The sequence below is a fragment of the Eriocheir sinensis genome, unplaced genomic scaffold (genome assembly GCF_024679095.1).
Source record: "Eriocheir sinensis breed Jianghai 21 unplaced genomic scaffold, ASM2467909v1 Scaffold764, whole genome shotgun sequence".
Taxonomy (NCBI): Eukaryota; Metazoa; Arthropoda; class Malacostraca; order Decapoda; family Varunidae; genus Eriocheir; species Eriocheir sinensis.
The window spans coordinates 54351-75913 of NW_026112125.1; the positions used below are offsets into that span (position 1 = coordinate 54351).

The window sequence follows — 21563 nt, forward strand, 5'->3', positions numbered from 1 at the left end:
AAAGGACCCCATCAGCCAGAGTATTTCTATGAAACAGAACAAATACAGCCATTTACATTTACAAAATTTGTGATTACTCACGCGATATGGCCTTCCTGCTTTTCCTCGACATCGATCTGGTAAAGCTTCTCGGATGAGGTAGCCATACATTCAGTGGCACGTGTGCATCCTGACACGATCTTCCTTACATAATTGGCAGAGCAGGCATTATTTTTGGTTTACAGAAAGCAAAGTGGTTTGTCCAATTCCTCAAAGTACTTGCATATTGTAGACCCATTTATAGTGCTGAGAACTTCATCTCCAACCGCGTGGTTTACAACATCCTCCACCATTCGAACCTCAGCTTTTAGAGTTTCATCGACGAGGGATGTGTACGTTTTTAAGTATCTGTGAAAGTGGTCTGCAAAAGCCTTATCCCGTCACATGTTGTGACCTTTATGTCTCCACTAGATACATTCACAGTTAACAACTCTTCCCCTTAAGAGAGCTGTTGGGAGGTCTTCATACTCCTGCGAAATTCCTCTGGTCTCCTTTTCATAAGGTACATGTTTGTGACGTGTACTTCAATTCGCTTGACTGACTTGTCACACACGCTGCACCTTGTTAAAGAGTATCGGTTCTTTTGCTTGGATTTCGTGGGATACTGCGACTTGGCGGCTGTTTGCAGAAGCTCTGTCAGCTCTTTCTCCTTTTCCAGCATTTGAGTTCTATCATCTTTGCTCAGGTACCGATGGCACTGTGCAAAGTGGCGTTTCAAGTTCATCGTCTTGCCACTGCAGCCACCTAATGGGCATGGCTTCCTGCAAAGAAGATACAAGTGAGTGAGTGAATTAATATGCATGTATTGTAATGTCATTCCCAACAATTTGTAGCAACTGGTCAAAGTGTGTGAAACTCAGAAATACTCTCAGTGACCTGCTGAAGGTAGTGCGTTTCCTTGGCCGGGCCCGGTGCCTCCCAAGTCGTTCTTTCAGTTTCACGGCCTGTACCTTCTTCACAGCCCCCCATAAGTCCTCTGCTACCTCTAGGCAAACTGACTGCTTCTGTTTTAACATTGACAGTTCTCTTTCATGAGCCCTATTTTTTTTTTTTTTTTTTTTTTTTAGAAGAAGAACAACTCGCTGATTTCATTCAGAGTTGGGGGTTTCCCAACCTTCCCAAAGATGTTTTCATCGTGTTCCTCCCGTGACTTCCGGGACAGATCTAATCGTTTCATGATGTCCTCGGGAATGTCTCTACTGGTAGAGGCCACTGCGTCTACTTGAGCTGCTGTCAGTTTGATTGAGGCATTGGAGGAATCAGAGGATGAGCCTGTTGCGATAGGAATTGTATCACATACACACTCATGCATATACGATAATCATAATATTTCCACTCATATAACAGCCACCGTATTCATACCTTCCTTGGTGGAGTCTAGGTCAGATGAACAGGTCTCCTTAGCAGTGGCACCGCTGCCAGTTGCAATAAAAGAGACCCGTAGGTAAAGACAGTCAGAATTTGAATGGGCAATAGCACATAAAATTATGTGTGTGTACTCACATGGCACTCCCAAGTCAAGAGCGTGCGGCTTCCGTCTCTTCTCCAAATCGTTGAGAAAGTTTCTCGTTGCTTCCTCTTCCTCGAAGGACAATGACTGCCTCAACCTCTTTTGAGAACTAACATATCCCTCCACAGTGAACGAATTGTCGTCGCAAGAATCGGTCAACACTCGATTCAGAATCCATTTTCCTGGTTAAGTTTTTACCCTGTAAGCTGTGGGGTAAAAGATAAAATGTTCAAAGTTTCCATATAGCAGAGTAAAATGTTAACCTACGCGAAGTAGGTGGTTTGGAGTCAGAGTTTTTCTTCTCATGTAGGCTAAGGTGGTCCACGGCACCATTAATGGTGAACCCCATCTGCCAACCGGGGGACGTGCCCCTACGCTGTCTAGCCTCAGCATAGGGATCATTTTGGGCGTGTTATTTTTTATTTATTTATTTTATTTTTTTCAGAGCTCCGAAACGAGAAGACGGTTCTGACCGACGATATTGCGTGCGGCGTCACCCTCGGGATGCGTTATCGCACGGAAAGTGGAGTTACCATCACCAAGAGAGAGAGAGGGGTCGCTTCATTGAAGCCTGATCGCATTGGCAAACACAATAATAACATAATATGAAATGATAATAATATTATTATTATTAATGGTAGTCATGATAGCCAGTCCAAGCCACTCATAGCCGCGAATAGACCGTTTGAGCTTCCCGACAGTGTGAGTGAGCTCTATATCAAAGCTAATACGAGCAGACTGGCAAAAAATCATGTTTGATGGTAACTACGGTTACGCATCTCGAGGGTGACACCGCACGCAATGTCGTGGTAGCCCTTAGTTTCCGTCTGATCAGGCAGAGCTTCCGACATGCAGTATCAATAATCGTCGGCAAAGCTTCGACAGCGCGTGCACGTTAACTACTGCAGCATCGGGCAGAGCATCCGACATGCAGTATTCATAATCGTCAGCAGAGCATCGACAGCGCGTGCATGTTAATTACTGCTGCATCGGGCAGAGCATCCGACGTGCAGTATTCATAATCGCCGGCAAAGCTTCGACAGCGCGTGCATGTTAATTACTGCTGCATCGGGCAGAGCATCCGACGTGCAGTATTCATAATCGTCGGCAAAGCTTCGACAGCTCGTGCAACCCCCTCTCTTTTATGAGAAGTTACACGGCATAAGCTGCAATCAGCCTTCAATGCAGCGACCCCTCTCTCTTTACGTGATGGTGACTACTCTCCGGGCGTTGACGCATCTCGAGGGTGACACCGCACGCAATGTCGTCGGTAGCCCTTAACTTCACCTGCTCGGGCAGAGCCTCCGACAGGCAGTATTGATGATATGCATTTCGAGGGTGACACCGCACGCAATGTTGTCGGTAGCGCTTAGCTTCACCTGCTCGGGCAGAGCCTCCGACAGGCAGTATCAATAATATGCATCTCGAGGGTGGCACCGCACGCACAGTTGTCAGTAGCCCTTAGGATTTGCTTCCGGGTTTTATAGGTGAACGTGTTTTCAGAATTGTTCAATTATCTAGTGAACTTATGTATACTTACACCTTCAAATAGAGTATATATCCTGAAAATATTATGAAATTCCCATGCACCGAAGATGGTGTAATGAATATTTTTTGATAGTGAATATGATATTATAAAAAAAAAAATACATACCGCTAAAGTCAATCTTTCCATATCAATTAGCATGGCAAGAAATGAAAGATCAATTAGCTTGGCAAGAAATGAAAGATTAGAGTCTTGGTAACAGCTTGGTAAACCCATATTTCATCTAACTCTCATCTATGTTCTTTAAATGAATTTTTATTTTGACTTATGGATAAATGCTGTAAAATTCTGGTAGAAAAAAATCAAACAAAAATGTCAGTCATAGTATACTTTATTTAACGCTAACCAAATAAAAGGAAATTTTATTCTCTTCAAAAATAAACAAAAATGAACAAAATCGGTCAATTCATACCAGAGATATGGCTCACTAATTGTTGGAAAAATGAATTTTACAGGAGAGCCATTTAAAGTTTAAAAAGAATGTGTCGCCATATTTAAAACTCTCCTGCACCGTAGTCACGCCTGTCATGTCTTTCTTGTTTACGTTTTCTCACCACACGCATACACTCACGCCTCCTGCCACGTATTTTGATGGATGACTGCTGTATTTGAGTGTACGGTGGTGCAAAGAGAGGAAGCACAAATCCGTCTTCATACCCGACGTTGTAGTCTAAGACAGCTTGCCCAATAGCATATTCCAGAAAGTTTTTGTTTGCATTCTTATACTCTGAGCAGTACCGCCAGATACGTGAATGCAAGTGCTCATTCACGTTTTGTATTTTTCCAAGGAGGCATGCAGATAATAATTTGTCGGAGGTTAGCCTCTTCTTGCAGGTAACCTTTTCTAAATATAATATTTTCATCTTCAACTGCTAGCATCTGTGACGACTGACAAACTTCTAATCTTCTCCTTTTAACAGATGAGGTGGAGGGGCTTGGAGTGGAGGTGCTTTGGGAAGACGTGCTTGGAGTACAGGCTGTTGGGTTGGAGGTGATTGGAGTCGCCGCGGTGGAGGCAGGTGGCGTGGCTGGAACACTGATGTCTTCTTCCTCTTCTAACTTTCGTTTTTTACACTCCCTGGCCATCTCCGCTTTCTTGCGCATCTTCAACACGTGCTTCTTTACCCCTCCCATGATTACAGCTTGAGAAATAATGGCAAAAAAGAATAAATCGCGTGTGTATCTGGGAGGCCGGGAAGCGACAACCTTACCCCATCAGCTTTGGTAAGGCACTGAAGGCCAGGGCCCGTATTCTACATAGTGCTTATGGTCGACCATAACTAACCGTCAAAGCTAACAGAATTTATGACCGTCAGTAGAATCACCGTCAGAAGTCTTCTTCTTCTTCTTCTTGTCGTCGGCCATAGCGCAGTAAATCAACAACACCGTGAGCCGCTAGAACGCACGGCTCACAATTTGTTAACTTTAAATTTATGGAATATAATATATTATTGACATAATTTTCTTTGATTTAAATTATTTTGACCTCATATTACGACTTTTGGGGAAGTTAGAAATAGTAAATTATAAATTCGTTATGAGAAAATGCGCTGAAACGTATTACCGTTGAAAAGTGTGTAAACAAATGTACCGCCCTCTCAGCTGTTCGGTAGTGTTTACTCACGGCCAGCACAGCATGGATTCTCAATCTAAACGTCAAAGGAAGGCTAACTGGGGAGACGACGAGTCTCTCCAGCTGGCAATGTTATACAGGGACGAAGTCCACGTATTGAAGAGGAACTTCAAGACGGTTGGTGTTTCCAACCAAAAGAAACACGATGTATGGACGAAGATTACGGCCGACCTGAATGGACAGTTCCACCATGAGAGGACGGCCGTAGAGGTAAAGAAGCGATGGTTCACCATCACTTCTAAGTCAAGGATGAAGCTGAACAACTTTCGAGATCATCGGAATGGAACTGGTAAGTAAGTTTTCATATATTTGCTTTAACTGATAAACACCCATTACACATTTTTTGGCTCATTCTGAGCACTTTGAATATCATATATATATATATATATATATATATATATATATATATATATATATATATATATATATATATATATATATATATATATATATATATATATATATATATATATATATATATATATATATATATATATGGTAATGATTCATTTTAGTACCATGCCAAATGGTTCGCTTTGCCTCTTGAGCGTTGGCCGAGGCAGTCACTGACGGGTAAACGGCGGGAGTAAGGGACTCAGGCCTCACGAGCGCTGGCCGAGGCCAGCGGGTAATCGGCGGGGGTAGGTCGCTCGCCCTTAATGGTTCGCTTTGCCTCCTGAGCGCTGGCCGAGGCAGTCACCGACTGCTCGAGTGACGGGTAAACGGCTGGAGTAACGGACAAGTCAAGGAGACACTGGCCCTTCATACGACATACAATTTGCTGTATGGCGGGTAAACTTTACCTCTCTAGCGCTAGACGATGCCCTCAGTCATGAATCGTGTGGCGGGTAAACGGCGGGGGTAACGCGCCAGCACCTGGGGCGGTAAACGGCGGGGGTAGGTCGCTCGCCCTTATAATGGTTCGCTTTGCCTCTTGAGCGCTTGCCGAAGCAGTCACTGAATCCTCGAGTGACGGGTAAACGGCTGGAGTAACGGACATGTCAGGGAGACACTGGCCTTTCATACGACATACAATTTGCTGTGTGGCTGGTAAACTTATCGTCTTGAGCGCTGGACGAGGCCCTCAGTCATGAATCGTGTGGCGGGTAAACGGCGGGGGTAACGCACAGGCACCTAATGGCTCGCTTTGCCTCGCGAGCGCTGGACGAAGCAAGGGGGAAGGGATATCTCATGACCGCGGTAGCGTATTTTAATTAACACCAAAAGCATATTCAATGCAGACTTGCGTAGCGTAGATACGTCTAAAATTGAAGTAATTCCTAGGGACATCTCATGACTGAGTGCTCGCATTTTCAATCAATCAGCACCGTACACATTACAGTTGAACCCCATTAACTATACACTTGCGTAGTGTACATATGTTGCTCACTTTCAGTCCGGGAGAAAAGGAGCATTTTGGGGTGCTCAGCTCAATTCGTGCTCCCTATCTCGCTCATTCCAGTCCCACCAAGAAAATCGGACTTTCAGGGACTGGAATGAGCGAGATAGGGACCACGGACTGAGCTGAGCACCCTAAAATGCACCTTTTCTCCCGGACTGAACGTGAGCAACATACCTACACTAAGCAAGTGTATATTTAATATGGTTCAACTGTAATGTGTGCGGTGCTGATTGATTAATATCTTCAATTTTAGACATTCCTACGCTACGCAGGTGGATAGTTAATGTGGTTCAACTGTAATGTCTGAGGGTGCTAATTACTTGAAAATACGCTACCCCAGTCATGAGATGTCCCTAGGAATTTCTTCAACTTTAGACATACTGACGCTACGCAAGTCTACAATTAATTTGTTTTCGGTGCTAATTAAAATACGCTACCGCAGTCATGAGATATCCCTAGGAATAGCTTCGGGAGAAAAGGAGGATTTTGGGGTGCTCAACTCAGTCCGTGCTCCCTATCTCGCTCATTCCAGTCTCAGAAATTCCGATTTTCTTTGGTGGGTCGGCTGGAGTAACGGACAAGTCAATGAGACACTGGCCGTTCATACGACATACAATTTGCTATGTGGCGGGTAAACTTTGCCTCACGAGCGCTGGACGAGGCCCTCAGTCATGAATCGCGTGGCGGGTAAACGGCGGGAGTAACGCGCCGGTGTGGCGAGATATTGTGATCGATTAAGGCTCGCCGAAATATTTTGACCGATTCGCGAGACTCGTTTCATGCCGCCTGCCAGGCGCACGACCCACCACCGCCCGCAGCCCGCGACCGACGCTAGTTGCTCTCTAGACTCTGTTAAGGTTGGGTGTTACTGACATTGATCTGACTCTAGTGAGTGGACTTTCCTCATCAGACTTGTGATGCAGACCACCTCAGATCTCAACAACATGGAGAAGGACACCTTTGAGGCGTACGTATTTATATATTGGTATCCATTTCGATTCAGTTGGTAAATTAAAGATAACTTTCAAGGTGGGTGCTGACCGCATGGGTTGCCAGTCACTACGGCCCTCAACCACTACGGCCCCAGTCACTTCGGCCTCTGACCCTAGTCACTACGGCCCCAACATGAGTCACTACGGCACCAACCCCTAGTCACTTCGGCCGACTCAGACCAACCACCCTAGTCACTTCGGCCATCATTAGAAAGTATTTTTAATGAAAACTGGTATTCTTTCCTGCTTGCATTAATAGGAAATAATTGCAGTAAGACATGTTGATAAAAGAAAAATATATTTAACACAGAAATAGCTATATAACCAGAATGTATATGGTTCATACAAACTGTACAAATCCTAGTCGTACAACACATATAAGGGAATCTGATACAGTATACATATATTTAGGTTTAAAACTTGTGATGTAATATCTAATATATAGTATGTATAAAACAGCATTTTAAAACCTATGATATAATACATAAAACACCATTTATTGGGAAGGTCCATTTGTACATAACTTCGAACATGCTTTTAAGAGGTGATTGGTGGTAATTTCATGGTCTTCATACCGTTTCCATAGGGCAAATATTTTGCCTTGCACTGTTCTAAACTGACGGCGCTGGCGACGTGTGTGTTTACCATCCTTGACAAGACGGACCTCTACAGTTACATTTTTTGCTTCTTTGTACAGTAATGGCACTAAAACATAAAATGGAATATGAGAGCTGCCTGCCATACCATTCAACTTTCTGTGGTATCCCTCTACGTCATTGTTAGTCCGGATACTCTGCCCGAATACAGTCCAGTCACTTGGCGCCCAGAATCCATTGATCCAAGTTTCTTTAATATAATCCATTAGAATTTTAAGTGGTCCAGGAGGCACTCGTAATTCAACCTGTTCAAATGTTGTTTTTATGTGTTCTTCAGGGAGGAAAGGAAGTGCCATGAGCTGCCTTATGAAATCCTTAGTTGGGCGATGATTCATGTATGGTGCAGCCAGTCCTATTTCTTGGATTTTTCTCCAAATGGCTTGATTCCAATGGAACGAGCATCCTTGCAATTTTACTATCGGGAGTAAGGTCCTGACAGCCGACCATACAGCAACTTCAAAATCTAAAACCAATTTCTCTACTTTGCACTCCTGTAGTATGTCTAAAATAACCTTAAAAACTTTCTTATAATCTTTTTTTCTTTTCCCCGACATGAGGGTAAATACTAGAGGTACTTGTTTTATATTTCCTTATATTCCTTTCACGAATGCATGGATGCCAAATAATTGATAGAATGGCTTGCGCACTACACGAAATGTAGCATCCACGTACCACGTCCTTGCATTCTTGAGTAAAGCAAGTTGTTCAGAAGTAGCGAATATTAAGTGTCGGCCACCAGTTATAGCAATATCCTTCTAAAGGAACTCTTTTGGGATGTAATTGTCATCCAATTCAAAGTTCAAATTATCTGGTTCATCAGGTCTGTCACCCTGTCTAAGGCGATTTAGAGACCGTGCTATGTTAACTGTATTTAAACAGGCTGCATCATCCACTTCTGTGGCAGTTCTAGCACGATCCACTAAAGAAGAAGCGGATGAAAAAATGTTAACCTTCTCTTTGGCTAAGGCCTTTGCAGTAGCAATGACTTCAGCCTTAAAAGTAGCACCTTGTTGGGGTTCGTGAACATGATGATGAGATCCTCCGGTGAAAATGGAGCCATTCTGAAGGACAGTAGCAGGACATGTTAGCATCTTGTTTCTCACACTACAGCGCCAAGTTACTTTACCAGTTGGATTTTTCTTCTTCCCTGTGGCCTTTTGGTTATAGGTATAACCAAAGGAATCTACAAGGAAGGCATTTCCTCTTCTCGTACCACCTTCAACGATCTTAAAAGAGTTTATTAATTCATCCCCTATACTTGGAACTTCATCAATAATGTCATCAGGTAGAATACTTTCTTCATATTCCTCTGGCAAGGCTGGTCGGGTGCTGATGTCCGGGATAGATCCTACCTCCTTCAAAACTCCCCCTTCCTCCGTCTCCAACAGATATGTACAACATCAGTATCATCACTAATAACATCAATACCATCCCTAACAACATCAGTAACATTTTAATAATAATAATAATAATAATAATAATGATCATAATAATAATAATAATAATAATAATAATAATAATAATAAAAACTCACCTTCATTATCTACTGGTCGGGTGCTAACGTCATCAAGAAGTAAAGCTTCCAAAGGTGTGCTTTCAGCCATAGGGACGATGTTCTGATAAACTACCGCTTCCTCCTCCTCCAACTTGTTTTTCACTATAGTATAATAAAAACATAAAATTTACCTTCTACTTCTGAACATGTGATGCAGATCCAGTGCATGTGTAGCTCCCCTTTCACCATGGAACGATAATCCTTGTAGGAAATCCCGGTGTTACACTTCCTGTGTTGCCAGCGTTCACAGTTAGCGCACTGAATGGCATGCTGACGAGGCCGAACTTCACTCGCGCAAACCACACAGGGATATTCCATGATGGAGAATGATAACAGAACTGCCAGGGAGCGAATCCACAAAGCGTTAGTGGGATGGGGAGGCGTTAATAGCGCCGTTTTCTTCCACATCGGCATGCTGGAACGCTCCAAATGGGTAAGCGGTGAGTGTATTTTGCGCCGATTTCTGTCGTTAGTTACACCTAGGTCCGAGGTGGTGTAAAACACATATATAATTATTTTTGTGCACAATTTGACCTTTTTATTAACTGTTTATAAGCTTTATCACCATAGAAGCATGTATATGCCATGCAAAAAGTGAAATTTTAAATGGAACACCCCAAAATATGCCTGAAAACGAGGCGGCTGACAGTCTGCCCTTAGTACCCCTTACCCTAGCGTCACGCATACACACAGCAGCTTACGAAATGAATATTATCCTCGCATATTTTCACGCCCGTGCTCTGAGGAGGGAAAGACGGTTTCGGGATCGTCTTGAACCCTTAGAATTAAGTGACAGTGAACTTATTCAAAAGTATCGCTACCCTCGGCAAGAACTAACCCTCCTCTTTCAGGAGCTGCAGCCTCAGCTTGAGAGGAGGACAAGGCGTAGCCAGGCCTTACCAACCCACACACAGGTTTTGCTGGCCCTGAGATTTTTGGCAAGTGGCTCCTTTCAACATGTCATTGGAGACACTGCAGGTAACATTTATATAGTTTATTGGTGTTGCATGCTTCCGCCGCTCAGTGCATCTGCCATCACTTATTAATGTCTGTTGCCCTACATTGTTTTGCACCTAAATCTTAATGGTCAGGGAGAATTGTGGGTGCTACTATAGCGTGAGGTCTACCACACTATAGCGTGAGGTCTACCACACTACTACACTATAGCGTGAGGTCTACCACATTGTAGCGTGAGATCGACCTACCGTTAGTACTATACCACACAGAAATGTAAAAATAAACATGCTATCATATATTTAGACAAATTTATACTACCCAACCTAACCTAAACCTATACTAACCCAACCTAACCTAATCTAAACTAACCCAACGTAACCTAACATAACCTAATCTAAAATAACCCAACGTAACCTGAAGTAACCTAAAATAACCCAACCTAACCTAACGTAACCTAAACTAACCCAACCTAACCTAACCTAACCCAATTTAACCTAACATACCTAAACTAACCCAACCTAACTTAACCTAACCTGACCTAACCTAACCGGATGTTCTTTACCCAACATAACCTAACCTAATATAACAACCCAACCTAACCTAACCTAACCTAACTTAACCTAACCTCTTATTTGCCTGATAATCCTTTCCTGGATGCCTACCTTAATCCCCACACACACACCTGGCTGCAGAGCTAATCTGGCTGACTATTTTTATTGCTCTATGATCTAGTATGGCGGTAGACCTCACCCCTGCTCCTGCTGGGTAGGCCACATATGGCGGTAGACCTCACGCTATAGTAGCACCGAATTGTGCCTTCCCTTCAAGGGATTGAGTGGGGGCCTAAATCCTCAATAGGTTAGTTTATTTTCTTAAAGGGGGGTTGAAGGGGAGTGTAAACCCCCACATGCTTATGTTAAGTTATAGTAGTTTCCATATACAAACTTTCATGTGTTACACAAGCCAGCATCAGCAGGCTTTGGTGTGGGCAAAGTTCCCAATAGGTTAGTTTGTCTTCTTAAAGGGGGGTTGAAGGGGAGTCTGAACCCCCACATGCTTAGGTGAAGTTACAGTAGTTTCCATATATACACTTTCAGGTGTTACACAAGCCAGCATAAGCCGGGTCTTGGACCGGATTTGCACCGTCTTGAGTGACAAGTCGGTGCAAGAAATCAAGATGCCTCCTACAAATATTGAGCGGAGGAGAATTGCTCGGAAGTTTTTAAGGATTCAAAACTTCCCAAGGGTTATTGGAGCCATTGATGGTAAGATTATCCTTTTTTTTTTATTTAGTGATGCTATTATAATTACACATTCCATTGAGATTCCCTTTGGGTGAAAGGTACCAGATTACCCCTTGCTCCTTTTAAGCATTTAAAAATTTGTAGTATTTAATTTCAGATGTTTCCATATCAAATTTATCAGTTTAATATATATATATATATATATATATATATATATATATATATATATATATATATATATATATATATATATATATATATATATATATATATATATATATATAGATAGATAGATAGATAGATAGATAGATAGATAGATAGATAGATACAGTGACTGTAATATGATAATTTAGTACTTTTATTTGTTTGCACAGGCACCCATGTTGCCATCAAGGCCCCATCTGTAGACGAGGCCCTGTATTTCAACAGGAAAAGGTATCACTCCCTGAACATCCAACTTGTTTGAGATGCTGATGGAGTGATACTCATTTACTGCTCCAGATTCCCAGGTATATTATTTTTGAATTGCATAAAAATTTCACCTATCCATGTACTGTATTAATTATCGTGCGACTGAACAAGATTAGTGTTACTGCAAAAGAAAACGGTGTGATAAGCCTTGACATTAGATATAAATGTGCAAGATCTGATATATTACTATGATATAGGGCTTAACTCTGCCACACCTATTTTAAATATACTTTACTGTGTTTGTCTAAGTTCATGTATATTAAATTCTAGGTTCTACACATGACGCCTTCGTGTGGGCCAACTCTGAGCTGAAACAGCGGTTTCAGGAAGGGGAGTTTGGGGACTTCCTGCTTGTTGGTGAGTATCTTCATAAAAAGTGCATGAGTGTACCAGTATTTCAGAGCCATGTCTTATATAAAATAGTAACATTAACTGGCAGACCATCCATCACCTTAGTGACAGCAAACTTACACCTACTGCCGTATGTACCAATGCAGTCTTAATAGGTTGTACAATCTTTATGGCCATTTTTATGTTATCTGAAAAATAAATTGCTTCATACTTAACTTAGAAGATAACTTTTTCACAATACCATTTCATGCATGATAAGCAGGCCTGCTACATGACAAAACAATAAGAAATCTTATTTTGGATCATATTATTGCAGGTGACAGTGGGTATCCCCTTGAGCCCCATCTCATGGTGCCAGTGAGCAACCCCTCCACTGAAGCGGAGAACCGCTACAACAGGGGGCATGCCCAAACGAGGGTGATTGTTGAGCAGACGATTGGGATGTTGAAGAGTCGCTTTAGGTAATGAAGTGACATAATGCTGTGTAGAGTAGTGCTTGCTATAGATATAATTGTTAAGTATTACAAACATTTTATTTGTGTCTCTATAGTATACTTTGTAGATACACTTGTTTTGAAGGAATCCTCTCTTTTAATATGAAATCTTGCTTCTCACAGGTGTCTGCACTCTTCTGGGGGAACACTGCAATATGCACCCATCAAGTGTGCAAAAATTGCAAATTCATGCATGCTACTGCACAATCGCTGCATCAAGCGTCGTATTCCTATTCCTTCTGATGTATGTAACTTTTGCTATTGCGCTGGACATATCAAAAGCTTTTGATAGGGTCTGGCACAAATCTTTGCTTTCTAAACTACCCTCCTACGGTTTCTATCCTTCTCTCTGTACATTTATCTCCAGTTTCCTTTCTGACCGTTCTATTTCTGCCGTGGTAGACGGTCACTGTTCTTCCCCTAAATCTATTAACAGTGGTGTCCCACAGGGTTCTGTCCTATCTCCCACTCTTTTTCTGTTGTTCATTGATGATCTTCTTTCCAAAACGAACTGTCCTATCCACTCCTACGCCGATGATTCCACTCTGCATTATTCAACTTCTTTTAATAGAAGACCCACCCTTCAGGAACTTAACGACTCAAGGCTGGAGGCTGCAGAACGCTTAGCCTCAGACCTTACTATTATTTCCGATTGGGGCAAGAAGAACCTGGTGTCCTTCAACGCCTCAAAAACACAGTTTCTCCACCTATCCACTCGACACAATCTTCCAAACAACTATCCCATATTCTTTGACAACACCCAGCTATCACCTTCCTCAACACTAAACATCCTCGGTCTATCCTTAACTCAAAATCTCAACTGGAAACTTCATATCTCATCTCTTACTAAATCAGCTTCCTCGAGGCTGGGCGTTCTGTACCGTCTCCGCCAGTTCTTCTCACCAGAACAGTTGCTGTACATATACAGGGGCCTTGTCCGCCCTCGTATGGAGTATGCATCTCATGTGGGGGCTCCTCACACAGCTCTTCTTGACAGAGTGTTGGCTAAGTCTCTTCGTCTCATCAGCTCTCCTCCTCATACTGATAGTCTTCTACCTCTTAAATTCCGCCGCAATGTTGCCTCTCTTTCTATCTTCTATCGATATTTCCACGCTGACTGCTCTTCTGAACTTGCTAACTGCATGCCTCCCCCCCTCCCGCGGCCCCGCTGCACTCGGCTTTCTACTCATGCTCATCCCTATACTGTCCAAACCCCTTATGCAAGAGTTAACCAGCATCTTCACTCTTTCATCCCTCACGCTGGTAAACTCTGGAACAATCTTCCTTCATCTGTATTTCCTCCTGCCTACAACTTGAACTCTTTCAAGAGGAGGGTATCAGGACACCTCTCCTCCCGAAATTGACCTCTGATTTTCGACACTCCTTTAACCTCTGTTCGGGAGCAGTGAGTAGCGGGCCTTTTTTTCTTTTTTTTTCTTTGCGCCCTTGAGCTGTCTCCTTAGCTGTAAAAAAAAAAAAAAAAAAAAAAAAAACCTAACCACATATTTTCATGTACTTTAAAGGAGATATCAATATCAAGGTCATTAGATTTGGCACAGTAGAGGCATGATCGGTCTTTCAATTGTTGTTTGAGTAATAGAAAATGGTCTGATGCATATTCATGGTATGAAAATATATATTTTTTCACACATAATATTGTCTTGAGAATTCCCAGGTTTAGGTAAAAATTTTCATTGTCACATTAAAAGACTACTCTTCTTATATCAACTTTTAAAGAAATGGAAAGTTCATCTTCAAACCCAAAGATATATCAGGCTCTCACAAATGTCATCAACTTATTTCCAGCTTCCACCAGTAGACAACGAGGAAGTGCCCCAGGCTGCCGTCATCCGTGCTGTGCAGAGAGGGCAGCGAGGACTTGGCAGAGCTGTGCAGCAGGAGATTATACAGCATTTTTACCAGCCATGAAGTAAGACAGGCAGACAGCACTGGCATGTGTTATTGAGTATATAAGGATTGAAAGAATGCCTTTCCATGTCTCAGTACATGTAAAATTATATAAGTGCAGGATTTTAATATCAAGAAGAATTCGCTGGCAAATGTTAGGTTAGAGTAATACAAATCTATACCAAAAAGGAGTGTATATATTATGGTAACAGTATCACTTAAATATTACACTGACACAATACTATAACTACCAAATTAACAATATCCTGAATCACAGCACCAAGAAAATGCACAATATGGCATTACCCTGTAAATATCACAGTAACACTGTCATGAATCACAGCACGCAAAAAATTAATAAATATTTGAACATTATATTGTACATACACTCTTGAATCACAGCACCAAAAAATACAAAACATTTTAGAATTATAATGTACTTAACATAGGTGCCTCAATACTCCCTTCTTGAAGGCACTAAGTAATAGGCTGAAGGAAATACAGGTTCAGATAGGCTGTTCCAGAGTTAACCAGTGAAAGGGAAGAATTAATACAGGTACATAAGTGGTTTTATACAGTATAGGGGTGAGCTTGAGTAGAAAGACATGGTGTGAAGATTAAGGAATAAGGGAGGCATGCAGTTAGCAAGTTCAGAAGAGCAGTAAGCATGAAAATAATTAGAAAATGGAGAGCGAAGCAACAATGCAAAGAGATTTTAATGGTTGAAGACAGTTACAGAGAAAAGGTGATTGTAGAAGACAACTGACAGGAAACTTTTTTTTTTTTCAGGAGTTCCATAGCAAGAGCTACAAACTCCTGCAGAGAGGCCATCATGCCTCTCTGTGCTGCTGCCATGTTCTCCAGAACCTGCTGCTGCGTTGCAGCCATCTGCTCAATGGCCTGCACCAACCTCTGCAGTGCCTCCCCTTGCTCCCTCTGGATCATGACGAGAGCATCCAGGCTGCACTGCATATCCACTTGTGTGACCTGAGCTTGGGCGAGAACCTCCAGGTCTTTGGAGTGAGCAACTGCATTTAAAAAGGAAAACATTAATTATTTTTTTTTTTTACTACAACTTACAAAATATATTTTTAATAAAGTTATGTCTTTCTCCTGAATTACTCCTTATACCTATATATAATACCCACAACTAAACACACATTTGCCAGAAACATGTATACCTAAAAACTTAGACCAAAGCAGCTGGAACAAAAACTGTTACCTGCAGGAGTTCTGCGCCTTCTTCTCTGGGCACCTGGTAGTGGTGGTTGGGAAGCAACAGGCCGGTGGGTAGCGGCAGGCTGGGAAGGGACAGGCCGGGGGGAAGTGAAGGGCTGAGGAGTTGCAGCAGGCTGGGAAGCGACAGGGTGGAGGGTAGAGGCAGGCCGGGCAGCAACCTCACCAGCAGCTGCATCCGTGAAGCTGAAGATATATAAATGAGGGTAGAAGTAAATGTTTTCCTATGTACTGTACAAATAAAATACATTTAATAACTACATTGCTTGACTGTAATAAATAAATTATTGGAAAAGGTTACACATGACACATGTGCATACACTGTTCATAGGTATGTAGTGAAGAATAAATCTTAAGTCATACTTATTCACCTTATAGTGGTGTTCTCTTCTAAGTTGAAAATTTCAATAAATTGGGAGTCCCCCAATGAGACACCAACACCACTGCTGGTGGAAGGCTGCGGTTCCTCCACAGAACCTGACAACCCTGTAGAAAGAAAATGCTTGCATTAATTGAGGTGATATTCTGGCAGATATATATTCTTTTAATGCTCTGTTGCTCCTCTGTTTTTTATTAATACTACATATGACTAATTCCTATTTTCCATGCAGCTCAAAATTATCCCTGGACTGTTGCCTCTCCTCTTGCTAATTTCAGCAATAACTTAGGAAATATAAAAAGAAACTACTATAGAAACAGATTAAGGAAGTGAAATGGGATTGGTGGACTGATCTGTGGAGATGTGGAACTAGTGGGGGAATCCCCACCTGTGGAGATACCACAGTCCAGGGATCAATTTGTGCTGCATGGACCATAATTGTAATTTGTCTTTGTTTCCCTTACTCATTGTGGCACCCTGACTGTCGGGGAGTGGTAGTCCTGTGACTGCCACAGGGGACATCATCCTTAACACCACCTCCTCTACAGCTGTGTAGCTGGTGGTGTCTGAAGGTCCCCCACCTGCAGACATACAAAAGTTGCAATTATCAACCACTTAAAAGCTCTCATGTTAAGCTAAATTCATCTGTTAAATTTTGGCTTTAATACTTATTATGAGGGTAAATTTTGAGAATCATATACCTTTATTAAAGGAGAGGGTCTTTGCCCCCCTTAGTCAGCCGCACAAACTAGGTTTACAACTAAGCTACCGATAACGTTTTGAGCAAAAACGTTGGACTCACCGGTGCCTGCGAGGTGCCTCTGCTCTTTGCCCGCCTTAACCTTCACCAGGCTTCGTAAGTCTTTGAACTTGCGGCGGCACTCCTCTTCTGTCCTCCCGACACGGCTGACCTCGTTGACGAGAGCTGTCACCTCCTCCCACGCTCGCTGTTTTTTCTCCCCCGTCACTTTTGATCCCTCCAGCCTTCCTAGAATTATGTGGCGACGCCGCTCCACCTCCTCCACCAAGGTCAATGCCTCAGTTTCAGAGAATTTTGGCCTCCGCTGATGTTTTACGTATGGAAGCGCCATGGTTAGAAACTCGACTGTGGCGCCACAGTATGTAAACAATGCCCTCATGACTCACTCGGCGATAAGAGAGTCTTCTTGTGATTGGTTGCCTTGCGTGTGACGTCGAGTCAGTGACGTATCACCCCCGGCAGCCAATGAGCACAATTTGAGGCGTCTGCGCCAATCCCAGCAAACCTTGAGGTATGGCTTTGTTATGCTGGCGCACAGAAAACTGGCGTTCGCAAAGAGTAGAGTAAAATACTCCGCGTTACCAATGTTTTCCAGTATCGGCTGGATCTTCATGACTTGTAAGCAAAGCAGCGAAGCAGGCGAATATTAACCCGTCACCCAAAAATAGAGGTTCGGAACTAAGTGTATAATGGCTAGTGATCGTGAGAATATCATCTTTTATTCTCTCTCTCTCTCTCTCTCTCTCTCTCTCTCTCTCTCTCTCTCTCTCTCTCTCTCTCTCTCTCTCTCTCTCTCTCTCTGTTTATTAGAGAGAGAGAGAGAGACCACATGTCAATTTCTCTCTCTCTCTCTGTGAGGCCTGGATGATATATCCAGGAGGAGTTGGACTGAGACAAACAACACAAATATACAAACAAGTGGTTTATTGAATTCTTTAGACATATACATAGACAACATATGATTTATACACTTTTGGTAATATATACATGTATGATTCTATATTCCTTTCCTTGGTTATGAAATGACATGTGGTTTCTCTCTCTCACTGTAGTTCTTATATTAAGTTAACATCTTGGGAGGCCGTAGTGCCTGGGGCCGCAGTGACTAGGGTTGACGGTGAGAGAGGCCGTAGTGCCTGGGGCCGCAGTGACTAGGGTTGACGGTGAGAGAGGCCGTAGTGCCTGGGGCCGCAGTGACTAGGGTTGACGGTGAGAGAGGCCGTAGTGCCTGGGGCCGCAGTGACTAGGGTTGACGGTGAGAGAGGCCGTAGTGCCTGGGGCCGCAGTGACTAGGGTTGACGGTGAGAGAGGCCGTAGTGCCTGGGGCCGCAGTGACTAGGGTTGACGGTGAGAGAGGCCGTAGTGCCTGGGGCCGCAGTGACTAGGGTTGACGGTGAGAGAGGCCGTAGTATCTAGGGCCGTAGTGACTAGGGCCGTAGTGACTGGGGCCGTAGTGACTAGGGTTGACGGTGAGAGAGGCCGTAGTATCTAGGGCCGTAGTGACTAGGGCCGTAGTGACTGGGGCCGTAGTGACTAGGGCCGTAGTGACTGGGGCCGTAGTGACTGGGGCCGTAGTGACTGGGGCCGTAGTGACTGGGGCCGTAGTGACTGGGGCCGTAGTGACTAGGGCCGTAGTGACTAGGGCCGTAGTGACTGGGGCCGTAGTGGGTGGGGGCCGTAGTGACTGGGGCCGTAGTGACTGGGGCCGTAGTGACTGGGGCCGTAGTGACTGGGGCCGTAGTGACTGTGGCCGTAGTGACTAGGGCCGTAGTGACTGGGGCCGTAGTGACTGGGGCCGTAGTGACTGGGGCCGTAGTGAATAGGGCCGTAGTGGTTGAGGGCCGTAGTGACTGGGGCCGTAGTGGTTAAGGGCCGTAGTGACTGGGGCCGTAGTGGTTGAGGGCCGTAGTGACTGGGGCCGTAGTGACTGGGGCCGTAGTGGTTGAGGGCCGTAGTGACTAGGGCCGTAGTGGTTGAGGGCCGTAGTGACTGGGGCCGTAGTGGTTGAGGGCCGTAGTGACTGGGGCCGTAGTGGTTGAGGGCCGTAGTGACTGGGGCCGTAGTGGTTGAGGGCCGTAGTGACTGGGGCCGTAGTGGTTGAGGGCCGTAGTGACTAGGGCCGTAGTGGTTGAGGGCCGTAGTGACTGGGGCCGTAGTGGTTGAGGGCCGTAGTGACTGGGGCCGTAGTGACAAGGGCCGAAGTGACTGGGGCCGTAGTGGTTGAGGGCCGTAGTGACTGGGGCCGTAGTGGTTGAGGGCCGTAGTGACTGGGGCCGTAGTGGTTGAGGGCCGTAGTGACTAGGGCCGTAGTGGTTGAGGGCCGTAGTGACTGGGGCCGTAGTGGTTGAGGGCCGTAGTGACTGGGGCCGTAGTGGTTGAGGGCCGTAGTGACTGGGGCCGTAGTGGTTGAGGGCCGTAGTGACTGGGGCCGTAGTGGTTGAGGGTCGTAGTGACTGGGGCCGTAGTGGTTGAGGGCCGTAGTGACTAGGGCTGTAGTGGTTGAGGGCCGTAGTGACTGGGGCCGTAGTGGTTGAGGGCCGTAGTGACTAGGGCCGTAGTGGTTGAGGGCCGTAGTGACTGGGGCCGTAGTGGTTGAGGGCCGTAGTGACTGGGGCCGTAGTGGTTGAGGGCCGTAGTGACTGGGGCCGTAGTGGTTGAGGGCCGTAGTGACTGGGGCCGTAGTGACTAGGGCCGAAGTGACTGGGGCCGTAGTGGTTGAGGGCCGTAGTGACTGGGGCCGTAGTGGTTGAGGGCCGTAGTGACTGGGGCCGTAGTGACTAGGGCCGTAGTGACTGGGGCCGTAGTGGTTGAGAGCCGTAGTGACTGGGGCCGTAGTGGTTGAGGGCCGTAGTGACTGGGGCCGTAGTGGTTGAGGGCCGTAGTGACTGGGGCCGTAGTGGTTGAGGGCCGTAGTGACTGGGGCCGTAGTGGTTGAGGGCCGTAGTGACTGGGGCCGTAGTGGTTGAGGGCCGTAGTGACTGGGGCCGTAGTGGTTGAGGGCCGTAGTGACTGGGGCCGTAGTGGTTGAGGGCCGTAGTGACTGGGGCCGTAGTGGTTGAGGGCCGTAGTGACTGGGGCCGTAGTGGTTGAGGGCCGTAGTGACTAGGGCCGTAGTGGTTGAGGGCCGTAGTGACTAGGGCCGTAGTGGTTGAGGGCCGTAGTGACTAGGGCCGTAGTGGTTGAGGGCCGTAGTGACTGGGGCCGAAGTGACTGGGGCCGTAGTGGTTGAGGGCCGTAGTGACTGGGGCCGTAGTGGTTGAGGGCCGTAGTGACTGGGGCCGTAGTGACTAGGGCCGTAGTGACTGGGGCCGTAGTGACTAGGGCCGTAGTGACTGTGGCCGTTTTGACTAGGGCCTTAGTGACTGGGGCCGTAGTGGTTGAGGGCCGTAGTGACTGGGGCCGTAGTGGTTGAGGGCCGAAGTGACTGGGGCCGTAGTGGTTGAGGGCCGTAGTGACTGGGGCCGTAGTGGTTGAGGGCCGAAGTGACTGGGGCCGTAGTGGTTGAGGGCCGAAGTGACTGGGGCCGTAGTGGTTGAGGGCCGTAGTGACTGGGGCCGTAGTGGTTGAGGGCCGTAGTGACTGGGGCCGTAGTGGTTGAGGGCCGTAGTGACTGGGGCCGTAGTGGTTGAGGCCCGTAGTGACTGGGGCCGTAGTGGTTGAGGCCCGTAGTGACTGGGGCCGTAGTGGTTGAAGGCCGTAGTGACTGGGGCCGTAGTGGTTGAGGGCCGTAGTGACTGGGGCCGTAGTGGTTGAGGGCCGTAGTGACTGGGGCCGTAGTGACTAGGGCCGTAGTGGTTGAGGGCCGTAGTGACTAGGGCCGTAGTGGTTGAGGGCCGTAGTGACTGGGGCCGTAGTGGTTGAGGGCCGTAGTGACTGGGGCCGAAGTGACTGGGGCCGTAGTGGTTGAGGGCCGTAGTGACTAGGGCCGTAGTGTTTGAGGGCCGTAGTGACTGGGGCCGTAGTGACTAGGGCCGTAGTGATTGAGGGCCGTAGTGACTAGGGCCGTAGTGGTTGAGGGCCGTAGTGACTGGGGCCGAAGTGACTGGGGCCGTAGTGGTTGAGGGCCGTAGTGACTGGGGCCGTAGTGGTTGAGGGCCGAAGTGACTGGGGCCGTAGTGGTTGAGGGCCGTAGTGACTGGGGCCGTAGTGGTTGAGGGCCGAAGTGACTGGGGCCGTAGTGGTTGAGGGCCGAAGTGACTGGGGCCGTAGTGGTTGAGGGCCGTAGTGACTGGGGCCGTAGTGGTTGAGGGCCGTAGTGACTGGGGCCGTAGTGGTTGAGGGCCGTAGTGACTGGGGCCGTAGTGGTTGAGGGCCGTAGTGACTGGGGCCGTAGTGGTTGAGGGCCGAAGTGACTGGGGCCGTAGTGGTTGAGGGCCGAAGTGACTGGGGCCGTAGTGGTTGAGGGCCGTAGTGACTGGGGCCGTAGTGGT

At 45.8% G+C, this 21563-nt stretch overlaps 2 protein-coding genes and 1 long non-coding RNA gene across 5 annotated transcripts; 2 read left to right on the forward strand and 1 right to left on the reverse strand.

Moving 5' to 3' along the window:
* The first annotated feature begins 9680 nt into the window (after nucleotides 1-9680).
* On the forward strand, nucleotides 9681-12044 carry LOC126994268 (putative nuclease HARBI1). 2 transcript variants are annotated; one of them, XM_050853552.1, is made up of 4 exons: nucleotides 9681-9766; nucleotides 10185-10311; nucleotides 11388-11555; nucleotides 11909-12044. In XM_050853552.1, exons 1-4 carry the CDS (start codon nucleotides 9746-9748, stop codon nucleotides 11998-12000), a joined length of 408 nt encoding a protein of 135 aa, XP_050709509.1. In that variant the 5' UTR covers nucleotides 9681-9745; the 3' UTR covers nucleotides 12001-12044. The 2 variants fall into 2 exon arrangements, 1 of the variants encoding a protein (XP_050709509.1); XR_007748926.1 differs by having other exon boundaries at nucleotides 9701-9773.
* A 229-nt stretch (nucleotides 12045-12273) lies between these two features.
* Nucleotides 12274-15686, forward strand: LOC126994269 (uncharacterized). Its single transcript, XR_007748927.1, has 5 exons — nucleotides 12274-12362; nucleotides 12673-12817; nucleotides 12974-13094; nucleotides 14657-14780; nucleotides 15548-15686. It is a non-coding gene; the product is annotated as an uncharacterized LOC126994269 (long non-coding RNA).
* Nucleotides 15206-17688, reverse strand: LOC126994267 (uncharacterized). 2 transcript variants are annotated; one of them, XM_050853549.1, is made up of 5 exons: nucleotides 17176-17688; nucleotides 16838-16954; nucleotides 16366-16480; nucleotides 15981-16180; nucleotides 15206-15786 (listed from the first exon to the last, which is right to left on the reverse strand). In XM_050853549.1, the coding sequence occupies exons 1-5, from the start codon at nucleotides 17510-17512 to the stop codon at nucleotides 15491-15493; spliced, it is 1065 nt and encodes a 354-aa protein (XP_050709506.1). In that variant the 5' UTR covers nucleotides 17513-17688; the 3' UTR covers nucleotides 15206-15490. The 2 variants fall into 2 exon arrangements, with proteins under 2 accessions (XP_050709506.1, XP_050709508.1); XM_050853551.1 differs by lacking the exon at nucleotides 16838-16954.
* Between the last annotated feature and the right edge of the window lie 3875 nt (nucleotides 17689-21563).

Excerpts from the sequence above, each read along its gene's own strand:
- LOC126994268 (XM_050853552.1), top strand. The coding sequence starts at position 9,746 with ATGCTGGAACGCTCCAAATGG. Across the intron at positions 10,312-11,387 it reads TGTCATTGGAGACACTGCAG|GTGTTACACAAGCCAGCATA; the intron begins GTAACATTTATA and ends ATACACTTTCAG. Across the intron at positions 11,556-11,908 it reads GGTTATTGGAGCCATTGATG|GCACCCATGTTGCCATCAAG; the intron begins GTAAGATTATCC and ends TTGTTTGCACAG.
- LOC126994267 (XM_050853549.1), bottom strand. The coding sequence starts at position 17,512 with ATGAGGGCATTGTTTACATACTGTGGCGCCACAGTCGAGTTTCTAACC. Across the intron at positions 16,481-16,837 it reads CAGTCAGGGTGCCACAATGA|GGTTGTCAGGTTCTGTGGAG; the intron begins GTAAGGGAAACA and ends TTCTTTCTACAG. Across the intron at positions 16,181-16,365 it reads GAAGAGAACACCACTATAAG|CTTCACGGATGCAGCTGCTG; the intron begins GTGAATAAGTAT and ends ATATATCTTCAG.